At 42.2% G+C, this 22,014-nt stretch overlaps 1 protein-coding gene across 4 annotated transcripts in view; it reads left to right on the top strand.

Moving 5' to 3' along the window:
• Positions 1-2,260: 2,260 nt before the first annotated feature.
• The window catches only part of KIDINS220 (kinase D interacting substrate 220), an 81,764-nt gene continuing 62,010 nt past the window's right edge, over positions 2,261-22,014 (top strand). For all 4 annotated transcript variants that reach the window (XM_075414803.1, XM_075414802.1, XM_075414804.1 and 1 more), the window contains exons 1-6: positions 2,261-2,388; positions 9,581-9,728; positions 15,458-15,556; positions 17,017-17,115; positions 20,681-20,779; positions 21,731-21,832. In XM_075414803.1, the coding sequence (XP_075270918.1) occupies positions 9,621-9,728; positions 15,458-15,556; positions 17,017-17,115; positions 20,681-20,779; positions 21,731-21,832 (507 nt within the window). In that variant the 5' untranslated portion in view covers positions 2,261-2,388; positions 9,581-9,620. The remainder of the gene's footprint in view (positions 2,389-9,580; positions 9,729-15,457; positions 15,557-17,016; positions 17,116-20,680; positions 20,780-21,730; positions 21,833-22,014) is intronic.

Raw genomic sequence — 22,014 nt, 5'->3', positions numbered from 1 at the left:
TGTGCCCTTGCTGCGAAGAAGGGACCTCCAGAGGTCCCTTCCAGCCTCAGCCATTCTGTGAAATCCTGTAGGGGATGGAAAAGCTCGAAAGAGAAAATTGCTTGGAAGAAATTTTTTATTTTGTTGGATTTTATGCTCTACTACAGCAGCATACAAACATCAACACTTATTACTTTTTTTAAAAAGCATCCTAAAAGTCAAGTATTTCTACATTGTGCAGACTCTGGAAAATTTCTACTCTGAGTTTAGTGTCACTTAGACTATCTTAATGATATGGCAAAAGTTTTTGAGGACAACTGTTAAGAGTTTATTTATATGCCTTACTAACAAAAAAGTATTTAATGAGAAATGGAATGTTTTGTGTGAAATCCTTACTCCAGTTTCGACCCTGCAGAGGGGATCATGTTTCATTGTCTATGTGAATTAATCACTGATGGGAAAATGTTCTTCCTAATGTAAGAGTAAGGTACAAGTAGAAGAGCACAAGTGTGTCTTGCCTTTCCCGAACTGAGATCAGACGGCACAAGGGTGTTGGGGGTTGGATCAGTCTGTAGCAAAAGGGGAAGAAAGTGAAGAATCACGTGGAAAACTCTGCTTTCCCTGCCTCTGTGTTCCCAGTGTGTGTACTGTCCCCTCGTACGCAGGAGGGAAGGAGCTGCTGTCTCTGCCTACTTGATTTGTAGCTGCGGGGTGGGAGCACAGCGAACACCTGATGGGTGGAAAGCTGTGATACTGGAAAAAGGATTTGGGTGATGAGGAGAATCATGAATGGAGGAGATAAATATACATTTGGTATAAACTCTGAAAAACAGGAATATTTTGAAAACATTTGAAAATCCATGGATCAGAGGAGGCTAATGTAAGCAGTTGCTCATCAGTCTGCAGTTTCTCTTATGTACATAAGGTTATATGGATGCTGGAAACATTGGGACCACTCATCCTTGAGTAATGGCCTGTATGCAGACACTCAGGTAGCACAGAGCGAGTGCTTTCCAGCTCAGCAGTAACTGCAGGGATTCATTCATCCCCTGTCTGTTCACGCTGCACTTCTATTGCGTAAATAAGAATGTATCTTCTGCCCTTAATTTCTCCCAGTCTTTCAGCTGAATCGCTGTTTTGGTGCAAGGTGTGAGTGGGTTTAGCTTGGACTTTCATAGCTTGCTCTTTTGCCTTACATGCACAAAAATTGTTAATAGAAGGAAGTTGTTTATTTTATCTGGGTGGGAAGAATTTCTTAAGGTTAATAGAGGAAATTGTGCTTTAAGAAGTGAGCAAAAGCATTTGCAGCATGCTTTCTGGCTGCAACTACTTGGGATATAGAGGAACCACTGTCTGATGTTTCTTTAGGAAGCTAGCAATGATGGCTCTTTGGAGCGATGGAAAATCTCAGTGTTGTAAAGATTGTGTTGTAAAGATTTTTTATTTTATTTTATTTTTTTTTTAAATCGATGCTTTGCCCTGTAGGAATCAGTGACCTCAGAAATAAGCAGGGGTGTGGGGGCTCACGGCGGCTGTGCTCCTCTCCCTGGCTGGTCTGTTGCTGCCCTGGGTTTAAGCTGGGTTATGTGGTCTTCCGGAGAGCCATTATTACTGCGGTCATCAGAGATCGCCTCTCATCCAGCTCTCCGGATGAGTTGGGTGAAGAAGCATCTGCTGTCACACACTTGGACTCTGCTGAAGATGGGAGTGACCTTTTTACGGTCTCTGGATGCGTTTTATCAGTATGCAAAGTGCAGGCTGGAGAACTGTCCTCGGCGTGGTCGTGGATGCTTTGGGAACGGCCTAGGAAGGCTGAGGTCTGGGAGCAGCTGTGCCATGGCGGAGGTCCACGAGAAACTGGTGGACATCAAGGTGCGTGCTGGGCTGAGGTATTTTTTTTTTTCCCCCATGTTTACCAGCAGCAGTCAGCACCGTCGTGTTGAAAAGCACGCTTCGCTGGCTCATCTATCAGGCAGCAATCGTTAACAACAAAATTATTTTTCCCCCTTTCCTTTCGGAAGGCAGCCCGGGGGCGAACGCTGAGGGGGCCGCTGCGCTCCGCGTCCTCTCCGCGGCGGTGCCGCCTCCCGCCGTCGCGGCTGAAAGGGAGCGGCTCGCTGCCGTCGGGGCCCCCGGGCAGGGTTTTTGGGCCCCGCTCCCAGCCGGCTATGGCCGCGCTGCGCCGGCAGAAGCCCCGCTCCCACGCCGGGGTGCGGAGAGCGGGCGGGCGGTGGCCGCCCTCCCGCCGCCCACGTGACCAGCGCGGTGAGGGAGGGGGCGGGCAGCGGGAGATAAGATGGCCGCTGCTGGCGGGGGGAAGTGAGGAGCGCTCGGGGCCGTCGTCTCCCTGTCAGTCTCCGGCTGGGCCCGGCGAGCCGCCCGCAGGGGCCAAGTCCCTCCGGCTGTGGGGTGAGTGGCGAAAGGAAGGCGGGGAGCGGCGGGACGGGGAAGGGGAAGGGGCGCTGCCAAACAAAGGGCGCCGCGGGGCCCCTCCTCCTCGCTGCCGCGCCCGGCGCCCGCTGGCAGCGGCGGGGCCGCGGGGGACTCGTTGGGGAGGGGGAGCGACGGCCGCGGTGGCCCCTTTTCCCCACCCCCGACACCTTCCCGGCGGTGAAATAGCCCGTGGGGTGCCGCGGGCACGGGCACTGCCGCTGTCAGCCCCGCCGCGGGGGGGTGGGTGGTGGGGTGGTGCTGCCGAGCCTCTTGTAGCGTTCTTCTTTCCTTCTGCGAAGTCGGAAGCGCAGCCACGAGCTCGACCTGTCAGAAAAGCCCGGCGTCTGACTTCCAGGGCGAGGAGCCAGAGCGTGGTTGGGGTCGGGAGGGACCCCCGGGGGCCGTCTGTTCCAGCCCCCCTGCTCAGGCGGGGCCACCCGGAGCGGGTTGCTCAGGTCAGCGTCCGGGCGGCTTTCGTGTGCCTCCAGGGGCGGAGACTCCGCAGCGTGTCTGGGCAGCCTGTCGCGGTGCTGGGCCACCCTCACGGTGACGAGGTGGGGTTTCCTGCGGTGCAGAGGTGATGGATGCTGTAGGAGTTCGTCCCCATTGCCTCTGGGCCTGTCACTGGGCACCGCTGAAGAAACAGAGTTGGAGGAGGGAAATCCCTTAAGGACAGGGCTTTGCCGCTCCCCATTATGCTGGGGAAATTGGTTTCCCGTCTGTAACCTTTGAGGAAGGTTTGATGGCAGAGTAATACAGTAATATGTTTTTGCTGGAAAAGTGCTTGGATCACGGGAGTAATTATCTGACAACCCCTACCCCGCTTGTCAAATAATAAAGAAATGAAAAGATTAAAAGGAGTTCGTATCAGGTCAGAGGGCATAAGTAAACCCATGTATTTGTCTATGGAGTAGACATTTGTTCTTTATTCTGCCGTGGTGGTTATTTAAAGTAACTCGGTTATCAAGAAATTCAACTCTACTTGAAATCCTGTGCGACTACAGCTTCTGAAATATGGCCATATTAATTTAAACATATTTTTAACAAAAAAAAAAAAAAAATCTTCATCACAACCGACTTTTTCCTGAAGTGAAAATACTCTGAAAGTTAGATTTTTGTTGTAGGCCTTTTGGCTGTGACTGACTAACCCTTGATCTTATGATACAGAGAAATGCATTGGCGATGTGAGACTATGTAAGGAGGCGTTGCAGACTTTCTTGCTGCACTTGTGTGTGTTTTGTACAGGTTTTGACAGAATTAGCTTGTATGGGTTGGTTTAATGTTTTGAAAAACTTAACTATTGATGCCTTTTTCTGCGTACTTTCTTTTATATGAAGTACTTGAAACCTGAAATAATATTTTCTAGGACAAAGTGTTTTGTATTTTGTACAAGAGTTGAATTTTCTCTTGCAATTCATATGTTCTTAGCAATGCCTTATTGTTCACTGACCATATTTAAATTTAGTCTTAAAGGTAGACTATCTGATAAAGTTTCAATCTCATTATCAGATACTTCACAAAACCTTTCTTCTAACTGATCTTTTTAATCAGGGTAGAACATAGACATATTTGATAGATGCTATCAGATGACCTTGGTGACTTTGTGTTTAGATATGTGTTTGCGTCTTTCCAGTATGTTGGATGTAATCTATGAAAAAAAACAAAAAATCCCCTCAATATGATACTTGGAAATGGCTGTTGCCTTGGCTGTCTAAGATTGAAAAGAATGACTTGGATATCCGCAGTTTTCTGCGTTTCTTACAGGATACTGTAATGATGGTTACAACCGTAGGGATGTCCTTTTGTGCAAATTTTTTTTTAGTTCTATTTGTTACAGGTTTCAGAATGAGAGTGTCTGTGTCTGTAGTTATCTTTTTGTGTCTTAATATTTTCTAGTTACCCAGATGAGAAACATTTTAGCAGATTACCTTATTTTTTTCATTATTTTATACCAAAGAACAAATAGTGTAACAGAAGCGTGGCCAAGAGAACTAGAATGAATGTTCCCAGATAAATAAGGAAAAGCTGAGAATCAGCAGAAGATCATTAGTCACACTGGAACTTCAGGCATTGGAGAAGAGGTGTGGGTGTAGACTACTTAAAGAAACTTAGATTTGTTATTTCTTTCCACCTCTGAATACCAGAAATGAATGTTTTAGAGGTTCATTTCAACTGTTTTGAGAACTTGTTCTTTTAACAGAATCCTGGTTGACTCAGTCCCTGTAGTAAGAATAGTTAAATATATTTACCGCTTCACGTGATGCCTGACTGGTGATCTATTAATGTTTGTAAAGTATGTCCGTTTAGCAAGTAATTACAATAAGGTGTCATAAAGGGTGGGTAATGGTTGTATTAGCAAGATTCTCTGCAGCATGAGCAAAGGTGGTGTTCCAACTTGTTATTTTTTTTTTACGCCATCATGAAGTAAAAAAATATGTGAGAATGTGAAACTGACTTAGATTAGTCTTTTATAATAAATTTTATATGTACAATTCTTCTGTAGTCCACATTTCTCTGAATTCTAATTTGGAAAGATGACTTTTCCAGTTCTTAAGGGCAAAATACTGCATGTTTCTGTATCCAATCTGTGTATGCCCAGATTTCAGTGGCATTGTAATTATTTCCTTTTACAGTTAACTGAAAGATCTGCCACAGTATTGCATGTTGGGAAGGTTGCTTTTGTATCTGGAAATAGAAGGAAACATGTTAAAAAGAAGGCAACACTTTTTTTCATTGTATCATCAGAAGTATGAATTTTACATAAGTCACTACGATCTTTGCCTGTTGAAAACAAAGCGAGAAAGTCTTCTCAGTAATGCTAGCATTTGTTGACTAATTTTGATATTTGTTCATAAATGAGCACAGGTCACCCAATTAATAAAAAGTGGGGGGAAGCTATGAAAAACATGGTGATACTTACAAAATTTAATATATAATGATATTTTTTAAGTGGCTAAAAACTGATACAAAATTCTGAGAGTACATTAAGTATCTGCAGATTTGAATTATCAGGACCTCTGCAATCAGTATCGGTGCAGTTGAGAGAAACTAAATTTTCGTAAATCAGCAAATTTTTGCAGTCTTTCCAAAACAGTGATAACATCTGCTTCAGCTCAGGATGTGAGAGCCTTACAAAAACAGGTTAATCCCTGTGCAAACATTGCCTTCACCTGAGTGTTTGTGCTTGTAATATATCTTTCCATAGTTCATGGTGTGTTATGAGTCTTATAAAGTACCAGGGTTTGCTGCCCAAGGGCATCGTGAGATGTCCAAGCTCAGAAGTTTGGACTGGGAATGAAGAACTGGTTCGTGGGGTGGGAATCAGCTTGCCTTGATGGAAGAAAAAAATAACAGCATTAATCCTTATTGGAAAGAGGATGAATTTCCAAATGGGCTCCTGGTTTCAATTAAAAATTTTGTTATAGACTGTGAAAATACTTGTGCTGTGTCAAAGAACAAAGTAAATACTATTTTTTGAGCAGTGAAGGACTGTATATGTATTGGATGCTCTTGAATGATACTGGTTTTGCATTAGATTTATGAAATTGGGCAGGGGTTAAGTTCGCATCCTGTAGGTTCGTAAAGTTTTTGTTTGTTTGTTTGTTTTTTAAGTTTGGAGGGGGTTTTTTTGGTTCTAGGGTTGTTTGTTTTGGAGAGTGTATGAATATGTATTTCAGGAGCTTTTTGCATTGGAGGGACCAGAATATAGTTACTTAGCTAGAGACTGTGCCTTGGAGTCTTGGTTCAAAGCATTTATGATAATTTAAAAGAAATCTCAAGCACTGGAAGAAATCACACCTTAGTATCCAGCACCCACACAGACTTTGAGTACAGTGCTTAATTTTCATAGCATAATAATATAAATCTTATTTAATAAAAAGGTGCACTGTGGCTGTGTTTAATTTACATTGAGTTATTGTCGTGAGTGAGAATATAATGAATGCACTTGAGCCTAATTTCAGGCATGTTTATTGTTCTTGAGGCAGTGGGGGAAGAAGTAAAACTTCCAAAAATCTTAGTGCCAACCTTTTTTACATATGTATATTGGTGGGGTGGTGGGGTTTTTTTGGCTTGCTTTCTTCCTTCTTTCTTTATTTTGTTGGGTTTATGTAAGGATGAGGAGAATACTAACACGTAGATTAACCTGGTAAATTCAGGGTGCATTTTAAATGGAAATTTGTGTTACTGACTCTCTAAACAGTGCTTTGCTAAAGCCCTTTGGTGATCTTAATCTTTTGGATGCTCTGAAAAGCTTCCCTGAAAACTGACAAATGAAAGCAGGTAGCTATAAAATTCATAATTAGAAAATTTGATTTTGTTCTAAGAAGGGGATATTTTTGTGACAGTGATGCGTAAGTGACAAACAGTATAAATATACTTAGAGATGGTTCACCCCTACAAAGCTTTTATAATTTTAAAAAAGGTTATATTAACATGGGGTTTGTAAATGCAGCTCTAGATGTGTTGTTTTTTTTTTTAGCATCAGGTATTTTGCTGTTAGTCAAAGGTTTAGGTTGCCTCTAAGAAATCAGATCTGCATTAAGGCAGGAGCTGTGCTGTCTCGATAAATGGGAGTTCAAGTAATGACTTCTGAAACCAGGATTCTTATCTACAGCACAGCAGGGCTGCCTTTGCCTTTTTGAAACGTGGCAGTAGGGAACATGAAGGGAAGAATCTTCCTTTGAGGAGGAAGCAATGCTGAATACTTTTTCCCTTTTCACACTAGCTGAGAATTAATTGGTGAAACTTTGATTGCAACTACCGAGTGTAATTCACTTGGTGAGTCATGTTTTGGTGATGATTTTTAATATATTTTTTCATTTAGTATTTGATGTGGAAAATGGCATGGAGATTTAAGGTACAGCTACAGGGAAGCTTGGACACTGCACTGAGAAATCAGAAAATGTCAGTGGTAGCAGTGGAGCTAGTGGCAGGCAGGTCGCATTTCATGAATTTCTGTCAGAATATGTAAAAAGTGATGGGAGGAATTCAGGTGCCCGCCTGTGAGTATCTAATATCATTTTAGGAGCTCAAGAATATCCGACACACCTGTATGGGGCTGCAAGATACTGGCGCAGGCTGTAAGGGAGGTGGACTGTTCTGGGCTGGTGGCTGGATGCCAGGCAAGCAGCTGGCTTTTCTGCTATTTTTGTATGTGAAATGACAGTAGGAGTCTATAGGTGGGCACTGAGTCACTACAATTGCTGTTTCTTTTCAACCTTTCCTTTTTGGTGTGGTTTATTTTTTCAGTAGCAGAAAGAGCTAATTGAGAGGTTGCAAGCTTAAAAAAAACTAGAGACAGTTACATGGCACTGCTGTTGTACTGCTCACCGTGCTTTGCATGGTGATACTTCAAATGTACGGTAAAAGTGACAATCCTTTTGTGTTCTTAGTTTATTTATAACTTTTTTGTGGCAGAGACTGGCTATTTGTGCAGTCCGTAGTAAAACTGTTGCTGGGCTTTGTATGTCAAATCTAGATTTATTTTTTTAATTGGTTTTAGATTTGGGTTTTGGATAATGTCTGAATGATATGATTTTATGTGTGTATTTTTACATGGTATGTGGACATTTGGAGTATGGAGAGTTCAGATGCCTAAATCCTCTTTGAGATCTGTCCCTTAAACTGCAACCTAGATTTTAAGCCCAAATTTAACAGCGGGAGTCACAGTCCCTCCTTTTCCTCTCTTCTCCCTCTCATGTTCTTCTGTTTACATACCTAAAATGTATGTAGTTCATGGTTTCTTTTGTCACTAGATGTTCATGTGTGCCTGAAGTTCTACGTGTACCCAGAGCTGCTGCCATCTTAACTGAATTGGGTGTGTTGGCTTCTTTGCTGGAATTTTTATGAACAAGGCATGTCTATACCTAGGTCCTCTGACGGCTGTGGTGCTATAGGTGAGCTCAGGTTGTGTCCGACATACCCTGACAACAGCAGGTTTGTCCGTATGTGCTTACTTGTTAAAGGAGAAGGGGTGGTGCAATACGGTTACTGTCTACACAAGCAATTTGAAGCAGAGCTAGATTGTTTGATTTAAATCTCTAAATCAAAACTGACTTCTCCATGCTGAGTATAGTGAAGTTCCTGCTGGCTTCCTTCTGTCTCTTTTTGGCTAAAGTTCTACTTCACTTGGGGCTGCAGAGAAATTTGTTGGCTGCTTTTATGTGAGAATCAAAGTTGGAGCATTTGTCTGGGAAAGCCACTGGGCTATGGCTTCTGCCTGGTAGAGAATAGCCTAATGCTGAACTGCAGTTCTTCCTATGCTGTTACCCTTCTGTCATGCAAGAAAAATCCAGAAACAGAGCAAGCATGTCATCCGCTGGTGAGGTGGAAGGTGGTGGTGGGGTGTGTGGTGCCTTGTGTTTAGCCCCACAACTTTTTCTGCATCCAGTGAAACTTATTTACATGCAATGAGTAAGTCACTTCCTGGAGCTGTATGTGTATAAATTTGGTGCAGTGATACCACTGTTTTTTTGAACTTACTAGCCTGCAGCTTCTTAGGAAGTCTTAAATGATTTTTCATGGTCTGCCTTAACCGAGAAAGCCTCACCTGTCTCGCATATTAGAGGTTAAAAATGTGTAATCAGACAGCAGAAGCTATGTTAAGTTTGACTGGCAAGTTAACAATGTGCAATCGCATTCAGGCATGTCTGGATAAAGCTGATGATGACTGATTTAATAAATGGTATTTCTCAGAGTTCTGTATGGCTGCAATTTAGATGTTATCACTGTATTTCACAATGCTGTGTAGTCTCAGCGTTCTGCTTATGTGCCTAGAGGATAAGGGTTATATTGTAAATAACTGGCATGTATCAAGTGTATATGTAACACGTACAGGTATTCCCATAATATTATAGATGCAGGAAAAAATACAAATGAAAGTATCATGTGTTCATTCAAAATAAATATTTAGACAATATCTGAATATTAGAATAATTTCTGTAATTTTCGAAGAACTAGAAAGATTAAGCAATTGACTTTTCGTTGAAGTGTAGTATATTTGTGCACATTAATGCACGTGTCTCCACAGCATTTTGTTCAGAAGAATGGCGGGTGTTTGCACTCAACCAAGAACTTACTGGCGTGTACAAGTCAGGCTTTCTGATGTTGAAGTTAATTCGCATAGCCTTTACTTACGCTTTGCTTTTTTTCCTTTTCTGAAATACAGATAAGCATTGTTACAGAAGCATTTTAAATACTTTGCAAAGATGGCAAGTCTGATGACTCAGAGTCTGTTGACCTACGTGGAAGAAGGAAATGTTCCTGCTCTGAAAGCGCTTCTTGAGAAATGCAGGGATGTAGATGAGAGAAATGAGGTAAGATGACTTTTGGAAAGGTCAGTTTCATATTGCAGATTACTTGTTACAGAATGAATAATTAGTGAGATCACACTGGTTATTGAATCTGTGAATTTCAGTTTTATTTTTAACTGATTGATTACCTTGCACAGACTAAACACGTAGTGTTCAGTCTCTGTGAGCACCGTAGCATCTTTCATTGTGTTTGTTTTCTGAGTGTTCTTCTGAGCTGGAAAATGCTGTTCCATTCTTACTTTGTGGATGGAGATTATACTTGTATTTCTGCAGCTAGGAGCTGTTTCTTAGTTCACAGGTAGAGCTGCATGTGCGTTCTTGCCCTGTCCATTTTGGGGTGAAACCTGGGATAACAACTCTTCCCTCACATCCTGGTTTCCAGGCAAGAGAAACTTTGTTATAGGATCCAAATAGAAGCAAATTTTGTAATTTATGCTGAGCAGATGGTCATCTTGATGAAAAGATGTATCCATAAGGTAAGTCTAGATGTAAGCAGGAGGATTAAATGACTTTACAAGGATTACACAGGAAGTCTTGATACACAGTAGGTAGTTGAAATGTGGATTATTCTGAATCCTGGGGTATTAGAATAGTTGTTAGCTGCTGCTTTGTCATTTGATTGAGCCTGATTTGAGCATATCACCATCAGCAATTTAAGTGAATGAGCTCTGGTTTCATTCTACTGCACTAAAGCTTTCCGAGAGTTTCTTCAGAGTTTTGATACATGCAAATGTTTGTTGGTGGTGATTACATTGTTTTGCATGATGTTTAAAATTTAGGTTATCTTGATGTACTATTACATTTTTATGTATTTTACAGTTAAGCTTAGATGATTTCACTGACTTATTTTACTTTCTGTAGTAGATTTTCTGTTTTGTAAGCGTCTGGACTCTTCTTTCATCTGAATGTACAGCTAACATCAACATTTGTTTTAATTCTAGTTTCCTGAACAGTGTTGTAGAATTGGAACCTTGTTGCCGTATGTAGCATATTCAGAGATTGTCTATCAGATTAGTAGAAAAATTCAGGGTAGAAGGGACCTCTGGAGTTCATTGGATTCAGTCTCCTCCTAATTGCAGGGCTAACTTCATAGTCATGTCAGGGACTTACCCAAGTAAAATTCAAAAGTCTGCAAGGATGGGGAACCTGCAGCTTCTCTGGGCAATGCTCCAGTGCTTAACTACTCTTTGTTTAAAAACATTTTCCTTACATTTCATTGGAATATGTTTTGCTGCATCTTTTGACTGTTGATTCTTGACTTCTTGTTGTGCATCTCTGAGAAGAATCTACCTTTGTCTTCTGAGATTCCCCTTCCCTCTAGGTAGTGAAAGACTGATGTCGATCCCCTCCTAACTCTTCTGTTTTCCAGGCTAAACAGTTTCTTCTTGCATGTGTTATGGTCCAGTCTCTTAGCCTTCTGAGGGACTTTGTTGCTGGACTCTGCATTTTGTCAGTCTCTCTATTGTTGAGACTATATTGGAAGCCCAGAGTGGCAACTGTATTCTGGATTCATCCTCGCCAGTGTTGAGTAGAGGGCTAGCTGTGCTCTTGCTAATGCAGCGCAATATTTGGTTTGCCTTCGTTGCTGCAGGGTCGCACTGCTGTCACATGGCCCTCTTGTCTGTTGGGACCCTGTGCGCGTTCCTGCTGCGTGGCTCCCCAGGCAGGCAGTCCCTAGCCAGTACTGTGACGGAGTCGGTCCATTCTGGTCTCTGTGTCTGCCTTTGCTGAACTGGAGGGGGGTTGTCGGCACATTTCTCAGACCTGCTGAATTTCCTTTGAATGGCATCCTTGCCCTCTGGCATGTCAGCTGCTCTCCATAGCTTGGCGCAGTCTGTATGCTTGCTGAGAGCACTTTCTGCTGCACGGTTCTGGGTGTTGATGAAGATGCTACAATGTTAGCCCTGGATCAAACCCTCCCAACTGGGCACCAGTTACTGTGAACAGTTGACCATGACCCACTGAGTCCGACAGTCCAGGCAGTTTTTTTACTCACCTTGTATTGTATGGAAGACTGGCATTCCAACTCATACCTTTTTTTCTTCCTTTTTTTAAGCAAGTCTTGGAAAATATGTGTTCTGCTGCATTATTTTTTAAAATCTGTGTAAGATGGAAGGAAGTCAAGTGGCATGTATTACTCAAAACCAAAAAGCATCATGCAAACGTGAAAACAATGTACAGAATTTAGCCTTACTGTAGTTATTAGATCTGGTTTTCATTAAGACGGTTTTCTTTCATTGTTGGCATGTTCATTGCATGCTGTGTGCGCACATATGCTGAGGTATTTGAGAATTTTTAAGGTTTCAGAGCATACATGTACACCTTGCCACCTGGCATGCTGTGTGTCTGAGAAGAGGCATAGTCTGTTCCCTCTGCTGGTAATTCCTCTCAACAGCATGGCCGAAATCAGACAGGTGGTCTATCAACACTGTCGCTGCCTTCACCTGTTCTAAATTCTTTTTCTCTTCTTCATGGGACTAAGCGCACTCCTTGGTTTCAGTAGCTGCCTTTTTTGCATTAATACCTATTTTTTTCAGTCTGCTGATATATTGTATTGGAGAAGGTAATTTCTGAACACCTGTATGGTTTGCATCAGTTTTAAACCCAGTGAGGGGATGGGGGACTGTTCATACGTATCAATGACAGGAGTTTTGTTTAAGTGCTAGCTCTTAATTGGAATTCAGTGGTGTTGAGTGCAACTCTGTTCCCGGTTTTGGACCTGCCAAGATGTCTTCTTGGTTAAAAACAAAATACCAAATGAGGAGTGCCAGCAGAGTAGGTCTAAAAAGATCACTGGAAAGCCAAGGTTTGCTAGTGCCAGGACCTCCCGGGCTGCAGCGACTTGTCCAATGGTAGGATCACCCACATTGTTACCAACCCTTTGTATCTTGACTATGATCAGTTGCCAGAAAAGCTGCGATGTTCCAGTTAGTTTGTGTATGGATAGTTTTGTTGGATTAACACCAGCAGCTTCACTCAAGTGGAGCAAGTCTCAGTCTCTGTGCCTTTTCCCTGCACGTCCTTTCCCCTGTGTGCATTCTTCTCTCTCATACCAGATATATTACTTGACAGCTAATGGTTGTATGTGACACATGTTGATCAGAACAGCCTACAGTTTCCTTTGATGTGCGTTTCTTTTTGCTCTTCTGCTCTTAATACTGAAGTACCTTTTACATCTTCAATTCTGAATCTTCTGTTCTCTCATGGACTGCACGAGAGTGCTAATATGTAAGGTAACACCACTGAATGATTCCCTGAAAAGGTATGGGTGTGCCCCTTTACCATTTGGGTATTCCAATACTTAGACTTAGCTGTGATGTACAGGTATACAGTACTTGATGTGCTTGTGAGAAATATGAACATTTAGTGGTTGTAGAGTGTAGACCGTTGGACAGCTTTTGAGAGTTAGTCTGAATGTCACATGCATAGTAATTAACTTCTGTTTCTGTGTTGTTGAAATCTTCGTGATTTGCTGAAACATTGAACCTCTATTGGAGAGTCTCCTAGCAAAAAGGGAAGAATGGTTTCAGTACACCTATAGAAAAGTTTTACATCTGTCCAAGAATACCAGAGCCAGTCTGCAACTGTATGACGCTTCTTACAGGAGGGGATCTTTTTCCCATCACAACCTCCTCTTGCCCAGAAAGACTTTTGTTCCGTTTGTGTTATCCTTAGCTCCCCCAATACCAAAACATGGACGCCTGCACTCAGTACATTGAGATTCCTGTCAGCCCATTTCTCCAGCCTGTCATGGTCCCTCTGGATGGCAGCAAAAGCATCTGGTGCCTCAGCCACTCCGCCCAGCTTTGGGAGCACTGGAACAGGTTGCCCAGGGAGGTGGTGGAGTCTCCTTCTCTGGAGATACTCAAGACCCGACTGGACAAGGTCCTGTGCAGCCTGCTGTAGGTGACCCTGCTTCGGCAGGGGGGTTGGACTAGATGACCCCCAGAGGTCCCTTCCAACCCCTACCATTCTGTGATTCTGTGATTCTTTGTATCAGCTGCAAAGGTGCTGAGGGTCACTCTGTCTCGCTGTCTGGGCCCGTAACGAAGGGTTAAGCAGGACCCCAGTCTTGACCTCTGTGGTACTGCACTGGTGACTGGCCTCCAGCTGGATGTGGTGCTGCTGATCACAACCCTCTGAGCCTAGCGGTTCAACCAGTTTCCATCCACCTCCCCGTCCGTTTGTCTAGTCTGTACTTCATCAGTTTGTCTGTGTGGATGCCATGGGAGACAGCGTTCAAATCCTTGCGAGAGATGGGATGAACAGTCTCAGCTCTTCATCCACCGAGCCCACGATGTCATCGCAGAAGGCAGTCAGATTGGTCAGGCGCGATTTCCCAAGTCACTTGATGTGTGTATTCCCAAAATACTAGCTTGCCTATAAAGAACTCCTCTTAAATGGCAAAAGTTATGACTGCTTTCTCCCCTAAAGAGAGCTGTTCTCTTCTAGAAAGTAGTATTTTCCTTCCTCTTGATTTTTTGAGCGTTTTAATTTTTTTTATGACCAGACCTAAATACTACTTGTTGATGCAAATATGGTGTAGGATCTAAAAGCAAAAGTATCATTTTGAATGTATACAATGCACAATTATAACAATATAAACTTACACAAGAGCACGGTTTTTCCCTGTAAACAACTGCACTGTTAGATATTGCATTGTATCCTGTCACGAGTAATACTGTTGGCTATCCATAATGTCAGGAGAAAGATTCTATGACGATTAATTAGGGAATAACTTTTGAAAGAATTGCTGCATTTCTGTAATTTCTTTTGTTTTTCATATGTAAGGAGCAGAAAGAATTCATCAAATATCTTCATTAATCTTACTGTTAACTGTTTTACCAGTAAAGATTAGTGATCTTACTGTATTCTGATTCTGCATTGATTTTTATTCTTTTCAGGGAAATTACTGGTGTATAACTTCTAACATGTAGCTTTTGCATTGTTTGGAGACAAGGTGATTTGAGCTTTCTATGTGGCTTGGTTTATTAACCTTCTTGAAATTAACAAATTTACTGTCAAATTTAGTCAAATTTACTTTTCATCATGCAGAGCAGCTGTAACTCAGAATTTTGCTGACACAGAAGTAAGCTGATGGAAGAGTGAGAGAGTGTAACTGACTTTTAAAACATCCTTCAAAGCAATAAACCAGCTCTTCTACCTTTCATGTTCCCTGAGATGAGGCTGTCTGTTGCACAGGACAGGAATGGATGTCTATATTTGGTATGGTGTCAGGCAAAAGCGTGGTATATAACTTGACTGTTTTTTCCAAGACTTCAGCAAGACACCTTACTGTTACTTTGAATCAATGTGCATGTTTTGATGGCCATTTGTGGTTCCTAGGCCAAATTTATGTATTTATTCATTTCTAAGCAAGGTGACTGAGTTACTTCAAGATGTAAAGATGTAACAGGCTGTATTAAAGTTGTCTTCAGTGGAAAATCGTTCAGAAAGATAGATATTTAGCAATGTAACTGTTTTTTGGTAGCTATTTTTAATGTCTGAAATGTGGTTTTTGTGTGGTTTTTTTAATCCCTTATGGGACAGGGTTTAATATAGTGTTCTCCATTTTATTTGAAATTTACTGTGTGGTTTGAAAACCAGTCCTCACTGGTAATTAAAAACTGGAAACAACATTCCTCTGTAGTTTTTGGCCTTTTATTGTTGATACATGTGCATCATTTACATCACTTCCCAGTGTATAACTTTTCCCATCATTTTGATTTCAGAATGGCCAGACTCCGCTCATGTTGGCTGCTGAGCAAGGCAATTTAGAAATTGTCCAGGAGCTTCTCAAGAAGGGAGCTAATTGCAACTTGGAAGATGCAGTAAGTATTAGTGCTTTATGTGATTGTACCTAACAACAGAGGAAGAGGAATTTTCAAGAGTTAGGCAAAAAAAAAAGGAATTTAGGTTAGTGTGGAGCGGGGAGGGGAAAAAAGGTGGAAAATGATGACGTGCAAGAGAAACTTTATCCAAAATTCTTTGGCTCTGTATTCCTCTGATGCGATTCCTCATAAAGAATAGGGATTTTTAAGATGTTTCAAATGTCTGAGGGTCTCTGCTGAATGCTGCTGCTGCTGTTTCTTCTGGGAAATTAGTACTAGGGAGCTGTAATAATAGGATATAATAATAGGATTTAGACAGTAGTTGACATAAAAAGGTAGGCCGAATAGAGAAATACAGCACCAAAGATGAGGTCAAGGTGATTTTACTCATCTGAATGATGCTGTGGTATGTCAGGGTTGTTTGTTTTCTTTTTTTCACTTGGTTTGGGTGTTTTTCAGTAAATGCTGAGGAAGAAATTTGGTTAAAGGATTATTTCAGGTGAAAGCCGGAACAGTGGCAGAGAAGGGTTTCAGATTTATGAATTGTTTTCCCACCTTTGCAGAAGAAGTTGACTGTAGGTGAAAGATGCCCAGAAAGAGTGAGTAGGACAGAGGGGTTGTTAAAAAGTTTTGAAAGGTCTGTATATTCCAATGAAGAGTGATGAACAGGAAAAGGATGTTGCTTGTGGTGCTTGTGGTTTGTTTTTTTTTTTCTTCTACTGCATGTAGTTTAATTGTAGCAGTGTAGACATCCAGGCAAGGTCTGGTATGAAACCTGTGTTGGTTGTTTTTTTTTTTTAAAGTGTCTATTTTTGGAGACATTTTATTATGTTTGCTGTAAATGTTACAGTTCCTATACTTACAGAAAGAACAGTTACGATATAAACTGTTGCTGTATTTGTGTATGTATAGCACATAAAACAGTAGTCCATACTTGGACATGGTTTGAGCAGTGGATGGAAGGTAGGTGTAATGTGAGAGGAAATGTATCTCCTGAAGTGATTATAAAGCTTTGGAGCTGTGGTCCACACTGCCTGGCATATTGGCTCTTTGGGTGCTGTCACCCACTGTATGTGGAGACAGAGTACCACCATTTTCTGTGGTTTTGGTTACCATCTGGTCCCCACCCAGCGGTTCTCAAGGTCTTGTTGTTATTCCCTAATCCTTTGTAGGTGTTGCTTCCTCCATAAAATTTTGAAGTAGTTAACCTGCAGTGAATTGAGGAGCGGAGAGTGATGGATGGCTGGGTAGGAGAAGAGATAATTGGAGGGGGAGATCTGGAGTAGTGGGTCTGTATTTTCCTGTGTGTAACTGGCAGGTAGTCTATGAGTTTTACTTTTTTGTTTGTTTAAAGGACAACTTTTTTAAAGGGGTTGTGGATTTCCTATTTTGGGCTAAAAACAAGGTAATCGTATTGAAATATTGAATATCACCTAAAAATGTTTTTTTCCTGTTTGTAGGATAACTGGACAGCTCTTATTTCAGCAGCTAAAGAAGGACATGCAGCTATTGTAGCAGAGCTACTCAATTATAATGTCAGTTTGGAGCATCGGGATTTGGTATGTGTTGTTCTAGTGTAAAAATAAAATAGTTTTTAGTAGGAAGAACAATATTCAGAGCTTGAGATTTTCAGTTCTGTAAAACAGATATTTTATTCTTAAACTATGTACTCGATGCTGTTAAAATGGAAAAGAATATATATTTAAATAATTGCTTTTACAGCTGTAAAATAGTTGTTTTAGTGTTAATAAAGGCAACTTGTTTTCTAGGGCTGCTTTTTTCCTCGTAATTTGCTTTGGAAAAAAGCTAAACTGGAGAACAGTTTGATTTTTGGGTGTGTGTGTGGTGGGGTGTGTGTGTGGTGGGGTGTGTGTGTGCGGTTTTTGCGGGGGGGGGAGAGGGGGTGTAATGGTGGCTCTTTAAAAAGCGTTCTGTTAAAATAAATGTTATCTTTTCCCGGAATATATCTGTCCATATTTACTTTCTCACTGGACAACGGTGATTTGCAATCCTTGTTCTCAGTGTCCTGGAATTTGTTTTTGTTCACCTTGCCACCTTATTTGGGTGGGAAGGTGGGGGCTATAGTTCAGTCCACCTGAAGAATGACAGAAGTTTCTTACATGATTAGAAGGTTAGATGCCTTTGAAGAGCTATAGGCTTGTCTCTGTTGACTGAAGAGGGAGTTAGGTAACTGCAAGGACTGATTTTGTTGTGCTTAAGTTAGAGTATGGAAGACCACTAGGGGAGAATTCAGGTGCTTCGTTTAATTGAAGTTCTGCTCTGTCTGAAGGCTGAGGCGTCTTGCAGTGTGGCTTGTTCGTAAGTGTAATGTTAAGCACATCCGTATGGCCAGAGGGTGATTTCTAGGCTTGTGTCGGTCTGAGACGGGTCTTCTACCTCCCCGAAAGGGTATTGCAAAGAAATAAATAAAAATTTTGCTTACAGTTATCAGAAGCATACTGTTATTTTAAAATTGATTTTGGTTACCTGACCAGCTAAATGCCTTAGGCAGTGAAACCTAAGTGTCTAAGTTGTCTCCTAGTTTACAAGCTTAACACACTGATGCAGTTTGAAATGAATTGCTCTTATTACTCTTTTAAGAGGACACATGATTTGATGCTGTTTCATGAAGAAGCAAATCGTTATGTAGTTACTTTGTGAAGGCCAGCTGTCTGTTACACAAATTGGAAGTAAACCCTTGATGTTAATTGATTTGTATTCTAGACTTTTGTTTTAAGGGAGTGCTTTCTTTTTGGTTTGTTTATCGCTCTTTAAACAACACTTCTTCCATGCACAGGAGCAATGCATCCCCCTGAGAAAGAAATCTAACAAAGGAGGCAGGAGACCTGCATGGTTAAACAAGGAGCTTCTAGCAGAGATCAGGCAGAAGAGAAAGGTGCATGGAATGTGGAATGAGGGACAGGCCACTTGGGAAGAGTACAGAAACGTGGTGAGAGCATGCAGGGATGCGATGAGGAAGGCCAAGGCCCACCTGGAATTGAAGCTGGCAAGGGATGTCAAAAACAACAAGAAGGGCTTCTTCAACTACATCAGCAGCAAAAGGAAGGCTAGGGACAATGTGGGGCCGCTGCTGAATGAGGCGGGTGTCCTGGTGACGGAGGATGCGGAGAAGGCAGAGCTACTGAATGCCTTCTTTGCTTCAGTCTTCAGTGCTAAGACTGGCCCTCAGGAATCCCAGGCCCTGGTGGTAAGAGAAGAAGCCTACAAAGAGGACGACTTTCCCTTGGTTGAGGAGGACTGTGTGAGGGATCGCTTAAGCGATCTGGACGTCCACAAATCCATGGGCCCCGATGGAATGCACCCACGAGTGCTGAGAGAGCTGGCGGATGTCATTGCTGAGCCACTCTCCATCATCTTTGAGAGGTCCTGGAGGACAGGAGAGGTGCCCGAGGACTGGAGAAAGGCCAGTGTCACTCCAATCTTCAAAAAGGGCACGAAGGAGGACCCAGGGAACTACAGGCCGGTCAGCCTCACCTCCATCCCGGGAAAGGTGATGGAGCAGCTTATCCTGGAGGCCATCATCAAGCAAGTGGAAGAAAAGAAGGTTATCAGGAGTAGTCAGCATGGATTCACCAAGGGGAAATCATGCCTGACCAATCTGATAGCTTTCTACGATGACATGACTGGCTGGGTAGATGAAGGGAGAGCCGTGGATGTTGTCTACCTTGACTTCAGCAAGGCTTTCGACACTGTCTCCCATGATATCCTCCTAGGGAAGCTGAGGAAGTGTGGGTTGGATGAGTGGTCGGTGAAGTGGATAGAGAACTGGCTGAATGGCAGAACTCAGAGGGTTGTCATCAGCGGCGCTGAGTCTAGTTGGAGGCTGGTAACAAGTGGTGTCCCCCAAGGGTCAGTACTGGGCCCAGTCTTGTTTAACTTCTTCATCAACGACCTGGATGAAGAGTTAAAATGTACCCTCAGCAAGTTTGCTGATGACACCAAACTGGGAGGTGTGGTAGACACACCGGAAGGCTGTGCTGCCATTCAGCGTGACCTGGATAGGCTGGAAAGCTGGGCAGAGAGGAACCTGATGAGGTTCAACAAAGGCAAATGCAGGGTCCTGTACCTGGGGAGGAACAACCTCATGCACCAGTACAGGCTTGGGGTGGACCTGCTGGAGTGCAGCTCTGCGGAGAGGGACCTGGGTGTCCTGGTGGACGACAGGTTAACCATGAGCCAGCAGTGTGCCCTGGCTGCCAAGAAAGCCAGTGGGATCCTGGGGTGCATCAAGAAGAGTGTGGCCAGCAGGACGAGGGAGGTTCTCCTTCCCCTCTACACTGCCCTAGTGAGGCCTCATCTGGAGTACTGTGTCCAGTTCTGGGCTCCTCAGTTCAAGAAAGATGAAGAGCTACTGGAGAGAGTCAAGCAGAGGGCTACGAGGATGATGAGGGGACTGGAACATCTCCCCTACGAGGAGAGGCTGAGGGAACTGGGCTTGTTCAGCCTGAAGAAGAGAAGGCTGCGAGGGGACCTAATAAATGCTTATAAATACCTGAAGGGTGGGTGTCAGGAGGATGGGGCCAAGCTCTTTTCAGTGGTGCCCAGTGACAGGACAAGGGGCAATGGGCACAAACTTAGGCACAGGAAGTTCCATCTGAACATGAGGAAGAACTTCTTCCCTCTGAGGGTGACGGAGCACTGGAACAGGCTGCCCAGGGAGGTTGTGGAGTCTCCTTCTCTGGAGATAATCAAGACCCGCCTGGACAAGGTCCTGTGCAGCCTGCTGTAGGTGACCCTGCTTCGGCAGGAGGGTTGGACTAGATGACCCACAGAGGTCCCTTCCAACCCCTACTATTCTGTGATTCTGTGATCCAGTGGTTAGATTTTTATACACTTGAAGTCTGAATTGAGTGTTTACAGCAAATTCAGGAACATTTAGGACACAGTATTCTCCCAAGTTTTGCGTACAGCAGGAAATGAGTACTTTCATACGTGTGCTTATTATTTATCATACAGAAGTAGGATTACAAGGTTGTATAGTCAATCATTACTATGTTTTGGACTTGCAAAACAGTCTTAGGACAAATACAAAATAGAAGTCACTAATTAGGTTTCTAAATAGTATTATTCAGTTTTCACATTTCCTTGAATTGTGCTTGCCAGGGAGGATGGACTGCCCTGATGTGGGCATCCTATAAAGGCCGCACTGAAGTAGCTAAACTGCTGCTGGAGAAAGGAGCGAATCCGAACATCACAGGAATGGTAAGTTTCAGTCTTAAACACCCCCTCCTCCCAAATGTGTTAAGTCCTGAATTGCACACTTATTAGCTTGATTAAACTTTTTGCCTGTTTTAAAATATAACATTAATCACTATATTTATAAAGGGATTGCTTTATTAAAGGGTATGACAGGCACTGTTTTTTGTGATTAATTTTAATCTTTTTTAATTAAAGCAAATGAGTGTATAGGTTTTAATAAGATTCAAGTTAGCAGGAGAGGAAATAATAGAAGAGATAAGTAGTGTATCTAATGCTACTTGTACAACAGCTGTCATTTTTCTGTGTCTGTAGAAGTTATTGGAGTGACTAATATCTGCAATTTAGAAACAATAATTTGTTTTAATTGTTTCACAGTAGTTGCCAAATGGGCTAGATTATATAAATATGTACCATACATGTGAGAGAAAACTAAAAAATTAAGATTTTGACATTTAGCTCATTTTGTGAGCATTTTGTGTGAAAGTATAGGCGTGTAGAAACTTGAAGTAACATTTGGTTAATACTGTCAGTGCTCTGGTGTTTGAGGCAGCAGAGAACAGTCAGGGAGGAACACTGGTGACTTCCCTCTCTGGTTGTTGATTTCATCTGGTTTGCGTACCCAGCTTCTGTGTGCAGGACGTGACTGATCTGCAGTCCTGATTGCTTAGAGTTATTGCATAGCTGTCTATGCTTCTCTCTTGGATTACAAATGCTTATATTAAGATGAGAATGTGAGTTTTTTAAATTCTGTTTAAGGAGTTATAAACAAAAATTGATTCAAAACAGTAGATATCTTCCTAGACATCATCTAGACAATGTATTAGGCAACAGTTACTGATATGTAGTTAGATTTATTTCTGTATATTCCTTCTTTTGTGGTTTTATAGCCTTGTGGAAAATATTGTATGAAAAATAACCAAGACTATGATTTTACTTGGTTTTTTTAATTCTAAGCAATACAGCGTTTATCCAATTATTTGGGCAGCAGGAAGGGGCCACTCAGATATAGTACATCTCTTACTGCAACATGGAGCTAAAGTGAACTGCTCTGACAAAGTAAGTTATATTTATATAATATTTAATTTCTTTAATGCTTGATACAATTCTTGTAAAAGTAAGTTTTATTAAAAAAATAAAAATCTGTGAGTTTTTGATTGGAAGAACACCCACTGTTATATTTTGCCCATGAGATCAGAATTAATATGCTAGAGTAAGTCATTATACTTGCAAGAGGTTTT

This window comes from Opisthocomus hoazin, chromosome 2 (genome assembly GCF_030867145.1).
Source record: "Opisthocomus hoazin isolate bOpiHoa1 chromosome 2, bOpiHoa1.hap1, whole genome shotgun sequence".
Lineage (NCBI taxonomy): Eukaryota > Metazoa > Chordata > Aves > Opisthocomiformes > Opisthocomidae > Opisthocomus > Opisthocomus hoazin.
The sequence above is the reverse complement of the archived record's forward strand: the minus strand, read 5'-3'. Positions and strand labels throughout refer to the sequence as shown.